Below are 14,235 nucleotides of genomic sequence, written 5' to 3'. Positions count from 1 at the left end.
TCAACCTCTGAAGCAATCATATATGCCTACACACATAGAGGTCCCACTGTGCACCGCCACTTGATTTATGACATTGAAATAACAAACTAGCATGGCTATATGAAAGCATAATGTAGCCTATATGCTCTGTAAACAAAGCCTTTCATTTGAGCAATTCTTCCAACCACAAAGCCAGGCAATCTGTAAGTGCATTCCCTCTCTAAGGCAGGGATGTAAAGCAGTGTGGCTTGCTGGCTGCACGCAACAGATAAGACACTCTCCAACGGGTATATCTGGACGGAGGATAAGGCTGAGTGTTTGTCACTCCTTGCAGAATGGCATGCAGTGGGTCATTTGTCAACATAACTGGACATGGCCTAGCCTCCTGGGAGCATAAAATGTGGGCTAGTACACTTTGTTTCCAAGAGCCAAGAGTAATTTGCAAAACAGAGAGTTCTCCTCTGCCCTGCTTCACATGGAACATGCCATAAATTAACAAAAGTACAGAGACAAAGTCACAACACCTCCACTTAAAGAATAATTAATAAGTAATACTGAGAGTATGTGTGGTCTCCAGCCATGACCATTCATTCAAGGATAGTCAGTGCTGTAAGAAAAAGGGCTCATGTTTGTTGTAGCACACAATTAATAACAGATTATCAAAACCTCCACAAGCCTGTGCTCCAGGCTATGTCTTCTGGAATCTTTTTAGGACTTTGGATCACGGCATACCTCCCAAATGGCGAAACTGAGTGGTCGTCTTAAAATCTAGTGGTCGTCTACTCAAATGGAGACTCCTCAGGTCTCTTCTAATACCAGAATGTGACAGAAGGGAGACTAAAACACCTAGTATACAACAACAACATGAACCTGGGGGTTGTGGGGCTCACTTCAAGGTGAATACTTCAGCTTAGATCAACACACAAATGAGTCGACTTGAAGAGTTTTGGGTTGATTATCTTTTACAGTGTTGGACTGTGGAAATTCTTGCCATGATATGGGCCTAGGGCTATTACGGACTCTGTCCAGGTTCAAAGACCCTTTACAAATGGTCACACCGATGGTCTGTGTGCGAGCACAACCTTCACTTTTCTCTAGAAAGCAGACCCAGTAAACGCCACCCAACCATACACTCCACGCTTCACCTCTACACCTCTGCTCTCGCAGCTCTGGTTAGTGTTGTTTTCTTTATTGGTCCTCGTCACCTCAGAACCATAGTGTTTTATTCTTTGGGCCATAAAGAATGACTGGGACACACACAAACAGCACTGCCAGCGAGACCGAGACAAGAGGTTATTTGATTAGCACGGAATTTTATTAAAGTAGTGGGTGGAGCAGCAGGGTGGTGGTGCTAAGGGCCGAGCAAAGGCCTCCATTCATCGATCTGACGAGACTTCTGAAGGGAAAAAACAACACCCTTGTGTTCGGCTGCCTGCTATATAGTCCCCACAGATCATTAGTATTCATGTTTGGGCTCTGTGCATGGTTAGGTGAGGGCAAGTTCCCAGGCAGAAGCGAGAGACACACATTCCACCGCTGGTTAACTCGGCTAGTTTGAGAAGAGAACTAAAAGGAAATGAAGGGGGAAAAAGCGTTAACTTCACACAAAATGTTTGTGTCGTATGGATATTCCATAGCGTCTTAGGAGTACAGACTCCCAAAGACAAGACAATGATTCAAGTGTACTATCCAGCTTACTCTTTAGCATGACTACCAGAAGGATATTTATGCGAGCTGATATATTTTTGCCCAATAAGCAAGCTGCGTTCAAGGACCTGCAAAATGTGCTGGATTCATTCTCAAGAGGGAAGTATACATGGCAGATGATAATAGTCATGTGTCTTTTCAGACTTCCTAAATCAAATGTACCCTCATCAGCTCACACACACACACACACACACACACACACACACACACACACACACACACACACACACACACACACACACACACACACACACACACACACACACACACACACACACACACACACACACACACACACACACACACACAGTGACCTACAGACCATCTATAAACCCACATAATAACAAAAAAGCAATGCCCCGTAGCCATCATTCCAACAAATGGATAGAAGCTCAAGTCCCCTTTTATGAAAGCATAATTATACAGGTCAGAACGGTTCAGTGAGGAGATGCTATGCGCTGTCCCACTGAGACACAGAGATCAGTAATAACTCCTGAACCACACAGCGAGAGGCACTGCCTGCCCGTCCGCTCAGAGTGCCCACAGGGGGAGTGGGAGGGAGGCGGGGGATGCCTTGCATAATCTGTGTACCTCATGGGCGAAGTGCAATCTGGAGGTGTGTGTCTGTGTGCATGTGTGTGTGTGTGTGTGTGTGTGTGTGTGTGTGTGTGTACGATTCACCCTGCACGTGGCAGCCTCCCCAAACAAGTCGCATCACGATCGCAAGAGACACAGGAAGCAGTGGAGGCAGATGCACGAGCAGGTGAATTGATGCAGATGAGAGGACAGGCTCGGGCAGGCTGGGGAATGATACGAGTTGAAAAGAACAGACCCCACTCCGTCGGCTCTTGACGTAGGGCCCAGACAGTATAAGTAATCGAATGCCATTGTAACACAGCCTTCCCATGGCTGGTTAAGGAAGCAGAAATCTCAGTCTCTCAATTGTCTGCTCAATCATGCTGAAAGGTATGGTTGAGAACCTCCATGGCTGTCACAGTTAATATCATAAGATGTCATTACAGTGGTTGACTGCTTCGTGAATATCTAAAAGGTATCTGAGGAGCTTTAAATCTACACTGTGTAACACTGCTCTATGTTAAGTCTTCATCACAATTTCATGGGAATACAAAGAAAAACAACTACAGAAAAAGCACGTCTATGACAACATCTAAATGTTATATTTGTAACCCATTACCATACTGGTCACTGGTTCGTTTTAACAAACTACGAGCTCACACTGACTTAATCATTTTGTACATTCTAAACGTACCTTCACCAAACAATCTCCCTACGTCCTCTTCAACTTAGTGTTAACTCCTTCTGAACGAGGCTGTTCGCTGTGCATCTCATCTCATAGCAAAGACTCACTTCAATACTCAGCTGCCAAACATCAGTTCATATTGGTATGTTGGTAGCTAGCAGAATAGTTACGTTGGTTGAGAGGCGAGTGCCCAAATTGATCAACTAAAGTTAGCTGCAAGATAGTGCAAAGCTCCGACAGTAAACCTAGCATAGGTAGTTTATGAACTTGTCATCCACATCATGCGACATGCTAACGCTCATTGAGGTCCCTTTTCCTTTATGCAATCGTTCTATAACATCACCCTTACTAAATGAATCAGCTGACTGGTTACAGTTCATGCTTTGATTTAATAATTTTTCACTGCAGTCCAAATTGGATACGTTATGATCAAAACAAAGTTGTAGTTCTGATATAATATACACAACAGTCAAAATACTTACCAGTAAGCAGTCGGTGTTGATTTCTGATTTAGGATCCTTCAACATGGCATCGATTTTATCGAAACGAGCCGCCAAACTTTCCTCCGAAGACATTTTTGCTGTCAAACTGAGTTCCACGCCGGCGCTAGCAGTGATTAAAATATTGTTGCTAGCTTTGTGAGCTAGCTAGCTTACTGGTAAGCCTGGTCAAACTTCTTCCTTCGCGTTGAGTTGTACAGTTAACAGTAGTGGATGAATGATCAAAGAAGGGTTGTGTGTCTTTTCAGTTTTTCACACTCATTGCAAGGTATAAACGAACATCGGATGACCAAAATCCACATTTTAGGAAAAACAAAAGACTTGTTGTTTCCGCAGAGTTAACGTTGGTATCGCCAATGACAACTTCGCTAGCTAGCTAGCAGGACAAAAAAGGAAAGAAAAGTAGAGGCTAGCTAGCTAGCTAGCTAGCTGGCTAGCAGCAACAGATTATCAAGGCTCTCCAGACTGCCGCAGAGGGATCAAGCGGTGTGCAGCACAATTTAAATGAAAAAGGTCTGGCTGTGTTCATATATCAAGTATATAAAACAGAAGTAACACAGACGGCTTGCAGGGTAGTCACATTACTTCAGGCCCGTGTCCATATCAGTGCCAGGCCCTTGCAAGAAAAACGACAAACGAGTCTGACAGCTGCAAAGTAGAAGTGGCGAAAAAAAAACTTCGACTTCCAAAATTCGATCACTTTAAAACACGATCCTGTTAAAACGCCCCATTGCAGTCCGTCTGTCTTACGTGTAGTATCTTCACACAACAACTAGTCTAGTCGATACATGCAGAAACGTACGTTCAGACTTTAAAATACACGTATATTTCAGGCGATGTTATTTTTCGAAAAACAGACTGTGCCCGATTTTCTCGCACTGCCTGGCCAATATGTCCGCCTTCCTGTTCAAACACCCCGGAGAATCAACTTCGAATGGACTCGAGTGCGCATGTGTAGAAGTAGAGGCGCGTTCGGGACGAGGAGAGTTGTCGTGCAAGGGCGCGCCTGCAGCCTTTACAGTATAAAAAGGTGTTTGCCGAAGAATTTGAAACACATAATCCTACGTATGTTCTTCAAATGATCATATAGTGAATTTATTTCACACAGTGTGACAAATGCATAGTTAAGACCGGGTGATACTGGGATTATTTAAACAAAAGGTAGGCTAATAGCCTTCTGACTCCAGATTTTATTTGACATCACATCAGTCCCCCTGTCACAAACTTTAATGGTGCAGACAAAGAAAACAAGGGAGAGCTGTGTTCAAATCATCAACCTAGCCAAAAACAAAACAAAGCAAACAAACAAAACAAAAAAAGCCAGTTATTATTTTTGTCCGAATAGGTCTAGGCCTATTCTATCCTCGGGTAGAATTGTCATAAATTGTATAAAGGTTTCTAAATGCTTAGTGAGGTCCAATGGTCATGCTTAGTCTAATCTCATTTCGTCTGTATTATGAGAAACTGCTGCAGGGGTATGAAGCAGAAGGCCTCTATTAGGCCTACAAGTTGTGTTAGAAAACCTTGGACATAGTGAAATGAAGTGAATCTACAGCTAGATAGATAGATAGATAGATAGATATTTCTTATCATTTCAAAAATGTTATTTCTACAATTCTGTAGGCCTATTCTTGAGAATGTCTCTAACTTTCTAAAATCTCGTTACACCTACAGTAGGCCTATGTGTTTCAGAATTTACCAAAGATCCTTCATTACCTTTAACCCTCTCTGATAGCTTAGCCTACTAGATTACAAATAACCCCTTTTATAAAACCTTCAGCAATATTGTATTATTGCCATTATCCATAATGCAGTCTTACCAATAGCCTATTTTAAAACTATTCACTGTTATTTATAATCTGTATTGTTTTTAATTTGTGTGTTGATTTGGACAATAGAATAAAACTGGACACGTTTGGTGTGTGCAAGTAGGCTATTACAGTACATTATTGCATGTCTCAGTTGATAATGTGTCATAATTTAGCCTACATATTTGTATAAACATAGCCTACATAGTACATATTTATTGATTTAAAGCAAATAATCAACATCAACATCAAACAGCTGAACGTTTGTGGGGATATGCCATATCACGTTATCCCGCAATGATTTATTTCTACAACCTTCATCTGTGGCTTCGCGTATCGGCTCTGCGTATCTCTAGCGCCCTACGTATCTCTAGTGCCCTATCTCAGTACACGGGCACCCCCACGTGGACATCGTGCAGAATATTACATTATTTTGTTAAAAAAAAAAGAAGAAGCGTAGGCTAGATGCTACCAGGCCGAGTAAATGGAAATGGAGAACATCGATTTGGTCAGCGTGCAATTGCAGCGTCATTGTGAGAGGCTGTTTGAATGAAGTTGATAGTGTTCACTGAAATCTGCAGCAAGAATTCGCGCCCCGGTAACAGCAATCAGAGTTAAGATATTGAATAAAACATAGCAAAACATGCCCGTCTTTACAGGTACGTCGACTCTCCCTCTTTCATGATTACAAGTTTATACTTGACGACTTCTATGAAAATACTATGTTTTCTATGAAAAGAGCTAACTTGCTAACTTATCGTTAGCTTCCAAGTTTATAAGGCCTACTATGGTCCGAATTCGCTAGTTAGCTTGCTAACGACAGCTATATAACATTACGAAATGCTATCAGGTACGGAAACGTGAACATTAGCTTACTTAGACACTTTTGTGATCTGGTGTTTTTCTATTTACCATTGGTCGGTGTATTTGAGTTAATTTAAAAGAATGAATAACTTTTGGTTATCGCACAATCATCTTTGCTTGTTACCTGTTGTCTTGTCAAAATAACCGGCGTGTACATTTGCGTTAAACTAATGTTAACGCTACCAGTGTGATGTGACACATTAGCCTCATCTCATAGCTAATGATTTGCTAGCTTGCTAAGCAGAAACTGTTTCCTGAATGATAATGTACAGTGTGAATAATACAACATAACAATTTACGAAACGACATTTGACAACAGTTAAGCCCCGTCCCATGTTGTTGCTTCTTAAGGCCCACGTGTGTGTAGATAATTTATATTGCATTAACATTAGTCACCACATTACTTCGTAACTAGCTGCAGCAAGATTAGCTAAATTGGCTAGGCTAGCCTGCTGCAATAGTCTAACGTCAATGTTAGCGAGTGAGTTTGTGATGAGAAACATTATTTTCTGAGAGCGAGCTTTGTTTTTCGCAATATGTTCTTCAAATGTACTCCAGGGTGGTGCATATACCTCATATTTTTCACAAGGGGATTCCTTATTTCATCTTAACTTATCACAATTGGGCAAGACAAAGATGAGTTTGGTTTCCTTCAACATCAATAGCTATAAGCTAGGTAGCTAACGTTAGCCTACACTGGTCTACAGTCAGCTAACTTATATTTCTCAGCTAACGTTAGCTACTACAAGTTAACGGTACATAACATAAAAGTAACATTGAACAATTATTTTGTCCATTTTGCACATTGGTTAGATGGGTAACAGTTATTTAGCAAGTTAATTGGTTTACATGTATGCTAGACAATGATTCTGAGTAACGCTTATGCTTCTTGGCTAGTGACAGTGAATCTGTGCTCTGCCTCTTCTTATCTGGGAGACTGCAAAAGTAGCACTGCCAGCGTGACATGTTTTTAGCCGAGACTTCATTTGTATCTAGCCAAGTGTAGCCATCTTACAAAAACTAACGGTTTTGATGTATATATGAGTTTACTACGCATCCATCACCCACTGTCTTTTGGAGTTGCAGTGCATGTGATTGCCAAGTGTTTGCTGTGTCATTCTTGCTATGCCGTGCCAGTTATGTGACATGCTAATTCCTTATGCTAAACCTATGTTTTTTTTACCCGGTATGTCGATTTATAGTGAATGTGAAATGGGGAAAGGAGAAGTTCGATGCAGTAGAGCTCAACACCGAAGAACCACCTATGGTCTTCAAAGCCCAACTGTTTGCTCTGACGGGAGTACAGCCAGACAGACAGAAAGTTATGGTCAAAGGAGGAACCCTGAAGGTAAGGCCTGATTCAAAGATAAGACATGACCTGGGGTTTGTTGCATCTAACATCTTGCATCTTCCTTTAATTCTTTAGGATGATGAATGGGGAAACATCAAACTAAAAAATGTAAGTGTTGCTCAGTTTAATTTTCCTGTTGGTCCTGGATTAAGCTTTGACTTTTGTTTAAATACAGCATTCATTTGGAACAATTTAATTTGTTCCTTCACAGGGTATGACACTGCTCATGATGGGCTCTGCCGAAGCCCTTCCAGAGGAACCTGCTGTCAGACCCATGTTTGTGGAAGACATGACGGAAGAACAGCTTGCGTCTGCTGTGAGTTTTAAAACGACGCAATAGTGGTGAAGCTCTAACACTTTAACTCAGTAGAGAATCCCTGAATGAATCTTTTTTTTGCTCAATTTCACCTAGCACCCTGGATTATAACAAATGACATTACATTTAGGAACATAAGGCAAACACTGGTTTTCCCTTTTAGATGGAGTTGCCCTGTGGTTTGACAAACTTGGGCAATACCTGCTACATGAATGCTACTGTTCAGTGTCTGCGGTCTGTTCCTGAGCTCAAAGTTGCCCTCCAGAGGTCTGTAACGCTCCTTTCACATATGATATCCATGACAATGTCAGATTAAAAACAATCAGTAACTGATAACGAAAGGGCATTCCCACTAAGCCTCAATCATAGCAAGAGCAAATATGTGCACATTCATGTTAATTTCTTTTATGTTTTGTAAATTGCTTTGGGGCGTCATCTCAACCAAGTTGAATTTCTCAGCTCACCCTTAATTGACAGCCTTTGGCTAAAATGATCTTGAGAGAAATAATCATGGCATCAATGGTGCAAGGGCTTCTTTGATATCACTGTAGTAAATGAAGGGGATTCTCATTGCTAGCATTCCCATTCATGCTGTTGGAAAGGATTGCGTGTTGTGACTAGGTCATAATGGGTAGAATTATGGTTTGACTTAATTTAACATTGGCTCCTATTTCTACATGACATTGAAACCATGGCTTTCAATGTAAGTGGAAATGGGCTGCAAAATACTAAGGCCCATGCACCTCACCTGTGAATGACTGTTGCAGAACCTATTTGTTTTCATTTTGATGCCCATGTTAACAGATACTGCATGAGACGCGTATCTTAGGTGTGGGTCTAGCGTCGCTTTAGCGGTTCTTCTTCAGTTTCAAGGTGGAGCCTATTTCTCAAGCATGAGGTGCACGCTTCTCAGTCAGTATAGACAGTGAGAAGATCTGCTGATGGTCATACCATAAACTTTTTTTAAACTAATAATACATGTTTTTCTTAAACCAGTTAGAGTATGTTATTACAGGAGAAAGATAATACATGTGAACTAATACGATATAGCCATTATGAATGCACAATATATCGGCAGCCAATATATTATTCTATTCTAATAATAGAATTGTGGCCAATAATTTGCGCTGATAGGCCTGATTTCCCAACTACGTAATCCTCTCGTGAGTGATCCCTCCATTTAACCTAAGCAGAGAGGCGCTCAGCCTACCTAGAGCGAATAGTGTTCTTGTGCTGGTGATTCTGCACTTAATCCGCCACAACAAACAAATTAATATCAGTTGTCGTTATCGACCCTCAAATTCAATATCGGTGCATCTCTATCGGCCATAACATAAACACAATGTAAGTTATAATTGTCACAAAGTTACAATGACATTTGTTGCTGATGGCCATAATCAAAGCCATATCCGATATAGAGAGATAGAAAGGTGTCAATGCTACTGCCAGCTTTATAACTATATTGAAGCAGCAGCAAGGCTGATGGTGTGGAGCCGTGCGAGCCACAGCCGCTAAGCTAAAGTCAGTCACACACAGGGTAGGTCAACAGTGTGGCCGAGGCTCGTGGGGTATGTGATTTATGCAGTTTTGTTCCCACCTCTTCTGAATCCTATTGTGAAGTTTGACTACTATGTGTTTTCAATTAGGTATTCTGGTGCCCTCCGATCTTCTGGTGCCAATGCACCATCCCAATACATCACAGCAGGTCAGTACCAGCAGCTGATAAATAACAAGGGACTTGGTGAGCTAGTGAGTTTTGGGTTCTTTCTTTTCTTTAGCTTTTGTCATAAGACTGTTTTCTCTTGTCCTCAGCCATGCGTGATCTGTATGAGTCGATGGACAAAACCTCCTCCAGTATACCACCAATTATCCTCCTGCAGTTCCTGCACATGGCCTTCCCACAGTTTGCTGAGAAGGGGGACCAGGGCCAGTATCTACAGCAGGTACACAAGACTGGTGCTCAGCAATAGCCTACTGTATATCCATAGCTTTTCCCCATTAGACTCATTTGCACACACTGACTTCACTTATATTTAAGGAATAATCCAGTAGGGTCATTCGTCAGGAGAACTGATGTCTCATACTCCGATAAACACTAAACATTGCAAGCTCAGTGTTCATTCTGCTCATTTGTGTATGTTAAGGGTATTTATTTAAATGTGCTACTGTGCTGTTTCTATCCACTGTCTTGGGTCTATTCACCATGTTCTGTGAATTAAGTCACTGTTCTAATCAAGGGAAGAGTTCTGAACAGCTGTGGGATAAAAATGTTAGGTCGTATGGGTAATGTTTATGGAAAAACATTGAAAGATTAAACAAATTTGAATGCAAATAAATTCCATCAATATGTATGACATTAACCCTAATGTGAATCAAGAGGTAATCCACTCCCTCTGGCGAATCGAGTATTCTGTCATGTTGTTTTCCTGACACCTCTTTTGTGTGTATCTGAACTAAATTGAACGGTTAAAGTGGTTTTAGTACATTGAAAAGTTGAATGGAAACCCAACTTCTGCTGATGATTTTGATCGTATCAGTTCTAAATGTCTGTTAACATAATGAATCACTAGTTGAGATGGTCTAACCAAGCACCTGCTTCCAGGACGCCAATGAATGCTGGCTGCAAATGATGAGGGTGCTTCAGCAGAAGCTAGAACCACTGGAACCTGAAACTCCAATGGAGGTGAGAATTTCAATTAAGAAATGGCTGCATTTTCAGGAGTTGGTCCTTTACATAAATATCCGCTGGTGTTGGAGAAAGCACATTTCTGAGAATTTAGTTTTCCTCTTTTTCCCACAGACCGCGGAAGAAGGTGGGGCTGCAACAGCCTCAGCAAAGAAGAATTTCATCGATCAGTATTTTGGTGTGGAATATGAAACCACGTATCCTTTCCAATGTACTGTTATGACAAACTCTCTCTGTCATTGTCGTTTTTTTTGTTCTCGACATTTTTTTTCTGTTGTGCCCTTAACTGTTGTTGTTGCTAGTATGAAATGCACAGAGTCCGAGAGCGAGGAGCCCACCAAAGGCACAGAGAGCCATCTCCAGCTCAGCTGTTTCATCAACCAGGAGGTCAAATACCTGGCCACGGGGCTCAGACTGGTGAGTATGGGAGCAAGCAGCTGCACTATCATGACATAGACACGATGTGATTGAGTATTTCCCAGTTAGTGCCCACAGCAATTTGACAGTATTGAAGTATTTTACTTTGGGTATATTACCTTATTCCAGTTGCAGTGTTAGCATGATTATATTTTAATTATTATGGGTTTTTTTTTATTTTTTATTCCTTTCCAGAGACTACAAGAGGAAATCACAAAACATTCTTCATCCTTAGACAGAAATGCCCTCTACATAAAATCAGTAAGTTTAACCATGATGTTTTTTTTGTTTTTGGCAGTAGTTTATATGAAGCTTCTACAGTTTTTATTTAATTGCTGTCTGCCTCATTGTCTGTAAATCTGTGGATAGTCCCTCTATTGCATAGTGTTCATGTGTTGGGACAGTGTGCTTGTGTGCGTGGAAGTGTTTGTCATGTGTGGTTTCTCAACTTGTTCCGTTCTGTACTGTAATTTTTCAGTCTAAAGTCAGTCGACTTCCTGCGTACCTAACGGTTCAGATGGTTCGCTTCTTCTACAAGGAGAAAGAGTCAGTTAATGCCAAAGTCCTTAAGGTAAAAATCATATAAATCTCTAATGAACATTGTGTCCATTTGGCTTTTTATAGAAGTGTGTGTGTGTGTGTGTATGTACACACCTTAAAATGGAGGTAATTTCTGTGCATTGTGTTCTTTTTTGTGTCTAGGATGTCAAGTTCCCCCTCATGCTGGATGTCTATGAGCTCTGCACAAAAGACCTCCAGGAGAAAATGGTGGCAATCAGGTCAAAGTTCAAGGAGGTGGAGGACAAAAACCTAGAGAAGCAACAGCAGAAAAAGGCAAGTTGTCAAGTTTGCCATCAAGCCCTTTTGGGGGGGTGGGGGGGACCTTGAAGACCCGGAAGACCCGGAAGACCTGGAAGACCTGGAAGACCTGGAAGACCTGGAAGACCTGGAAGACCTGGAAGACCTGGACTGAATAGTCCTAAAACCCTAATAAACCCATCTTATAACAAGTATTATGAGTATCAGATGCGATGCTGAAGATGTAAGACTTGGCTCTTTTCTTTTTGGGTTTGAACAGGTGGACAAGTCTGGTGCAGTAACAAAAGAGCCAAAATGCGAGCCCTTCTCATTTCCAGATGGTGAGTGAGCACACTGCCCTCAGGGGCTCTTCACGTAGTTTAATCACCTCCATACTTTCATTTAACACATGGCACAGGCCCCCAAAAGCACCGCCGCGCATCTCCTCTCATCTCACTGCTGTTCCACTGCTGTGCAGATCTGGGCTCCAACAACAGTGGCTACTACGACCTGCAGGCAGTGCTGACGCATCAGGGACGGTCAAGCTCATCGGGCCACTACGTCTCATGGGTCAAAAGGAAAGAAGGTAGGGCATCTAAGAGCCACACGGAACCGGTTCACATTTGATTTCAGCTGTGATTCAGTTCTGTGTGTGTGTGTGTGTGTGTGTTAGAGATGCGCGGATGGACTATTATTCTATCCGCAACCGCATCATACAACTCATCATCCGTCCGCCATCCATCCGCACCTACGTTTTTTCAGAACTGCACCCGCCCGCCATCCGCTATTTGTTTAAAGGTCTATGGGTGATCCAAGACGCTGCTGCGACGCGAGAAAGCTCTTGTTCTAGAAAGATGCAGCTATTTAGTCTAATTAATGGCTATTACACTTTATTCTTTATACAAAAAGAAAGAAAGTCCGAATAGAATAACAATAAGCCATTCACATTACAGGCCAATTAACTCTATGCAGCTTGTCAGGGTGACAACTAGGACGAGCCTGTTCTGAAGACTCCTGTTATTTTGACTGCACGAGTGCACGTCTTTTCCAGGCAGACAGTGCAATCCATATCAGCAGGCCTTACATACAAGTAATAAACTTCTACTTTGTTATTGCACACTGCAGACGAAAACATAGGCTACCATAGGCAACTTAATTTAAACTTGTTGTTACCTTTGAGTTTGTCACGCACATTCACTGGTGGCGTTGCCATCTCTGATAGTAAACAAAGCAGCATGCACTGCATAGACACAACTAGACCAAATTACTGCCTGATGAGAAAAGTGTGCACGTTTTTATCGGATGTAAGTAACAATATTTAACAATGTAGCTTATATATATATTTTTTTTTTCATTTGATCGGTTCAACTGCCACCCGCCCGAATCTAATTAAAATATTATTTTTTGTAAGGTCATCCGCCCGATCCGCAGTTTAACCGCGGAGTCTGCGGCTGTAACCGCTATCCGCGCATCTCTCTCTGTGTGTGTGTGTGTGTGTGTGTGTGTGTGTGTGTGTGTGTGTGTAGAGTGGGAGAGAAAGAGATAGTTTTCCTGACATTTGGGCTGTGTGTGGCAGATGAGTGGGTGAAGTTTGATGACGACAAGGTCAGTGTGGTGACCCCTGAAGACATCCTGAAGCTGTCCGGCGGTGGAGACTGGCACATAGCATACGTCCTGCTGTACGGGCCCCGCCGTCTGGAAATTCTTGAAGAAGAACAGTAATTGGGGGGAAAAAGGAAACAAATGAAAACCAACCAACTTCAAATTGCCATTTCAAAGCACTGTCTGCATAGATGTGCAATAAATCCCAGTGTCTTTCAAATCTGACCTTAATTTTTTTTTGTTTTTTTGGGGGGTAAAGTGACATGAATGCTTCTTACTCTAATTTGTGCACCACCACTGAAGCAGCATGTTGAGAGTGGGGAGATCACTCCCCTTTAAAGGAGCAGATTGTGAAATAACAATCAATCCTCGAAAGTAATCCATGGGAAGGGTGTGGAAGTCGATTTCCTGTTTCTTTAATGTTTTATATATAAACATTGTATATTTTTGAAGCCTACGATGTTCATGCTTATTCCGTAGTACTATAGTATTCAACGGACATTATAGAGAAAATATAATGGACTAATTGGATTGTACAGAAACACTTGGTAAGGTTACATTAAATGTTCACAGGATCCCTTGCTGTTGCCCATTTCCGTGCTCATCCAGAATGGGTTTTTTATTGGTGGAGCTTCACCTGCTTTCCTCTGCTACAATAGTGTGCAAGGAGCCTTAACTACTCATGAACTGTGTCTTTGGAAAACCTGAGACTTTAAAATATCACCTGCACTTGCACACATTGTTCTTGTTGGGCTTCTATCTTGCTGGGTATGTTGTTGTACACACCCATGGTTTCAGATCTGTATCACTTAATGTCTCCCTTAAAAATACACTTTGGCCTCATTTGTGTAAAAACCAGACAAAGGCTACAAAATGTTTCTGTAATAAGTTATTGACTGCTGGCTTTTCATAATGGGTAATAAACTTATGCAAAGAAATTGTGGCT

General features: G+C 41.7%; 2 protein-coding genes across 4 annotated transcripts in view; one reads left to right on the top strand and one right to left on the bottom strand.

Moving 5' to 3' along the window:
• Positions 1-4,326, bottom strand: part of rock1 (Rho-associated, coiled-coil containing protein kinase 1) — a 41,189-nt gene extending 36,863 nt beyond the window's left edge. For all 3 annotated transcript variants that reach the window (XM_062529877.1, XM_062529886.1, XM_062529895.1), the window contains exon 1: positions 3,430-4,326. In XM_062529877.1, coding sequence (XP_062385861.1) covers positions 3,430-3,522 — 93 coding nt within the window. In that variant the 5' untranslated portion in view covers positions 3,523-4,326. The remainder of the gene's footprint in view (positions 1-3,429) is intronic.
• A 1,429-nt stretch (positions 4,327-5,755) lies between these two features.
• Positions 5,756-14,227, top strand: usp14 (ubiquitin specific peptidase 14 (tRNA-guanine transglycosylase)). The gene is made up of 16 exons (XM_062529865.1): positions 5,756-5,914; positions 7,322-7,467; positions 7,546-7,578; positions 7,682-7,786; positions 7,950-8,053; positions 9,433-9,491; positions 9,599-9,729; positions 10,389-10,469; positions 10,587-10,669; positions 10,775-10,889; positions 11,085-11,150; positions 11,368-11,460; positions 11,592-11,723; positions 11,968-12,028; positions 12,166-12,273; positions 13,264-14,227. The coding sequence occupies exons 1-16, from the start codon at positions 5,899-5,901 to the stop codon at positions 13,407-13,409; spliced, it is 1,479 nt and encodes a 492-aa protein (XP_062385849.1). The 5' UTR covers positions 5,756-5,898; the 3' UTR covers positions 13,410-14,227.
• Positions 14,228-14,235: the final 8 nt, after the last annotated feature.

This window comes from Sardina pilchardus, chromosome 2, assembly GCF_963854185.1.
Source record: "Sardina pilchardus chromosome 2, fSarPil1.1, whole genome shotgun sequence".
Taxonomy (NCBI): Eukaryota; Metazoa; Chordata; class Actinopteri; order Clupeiformes; family Clupeidae; genus Sardina; species Sardina pilchardus.
The sequence above is the reverse complement of the archived record's forward strand: the minus strand, read 5'-3'. Positions and strand labels throughout refer to the sequence as shown.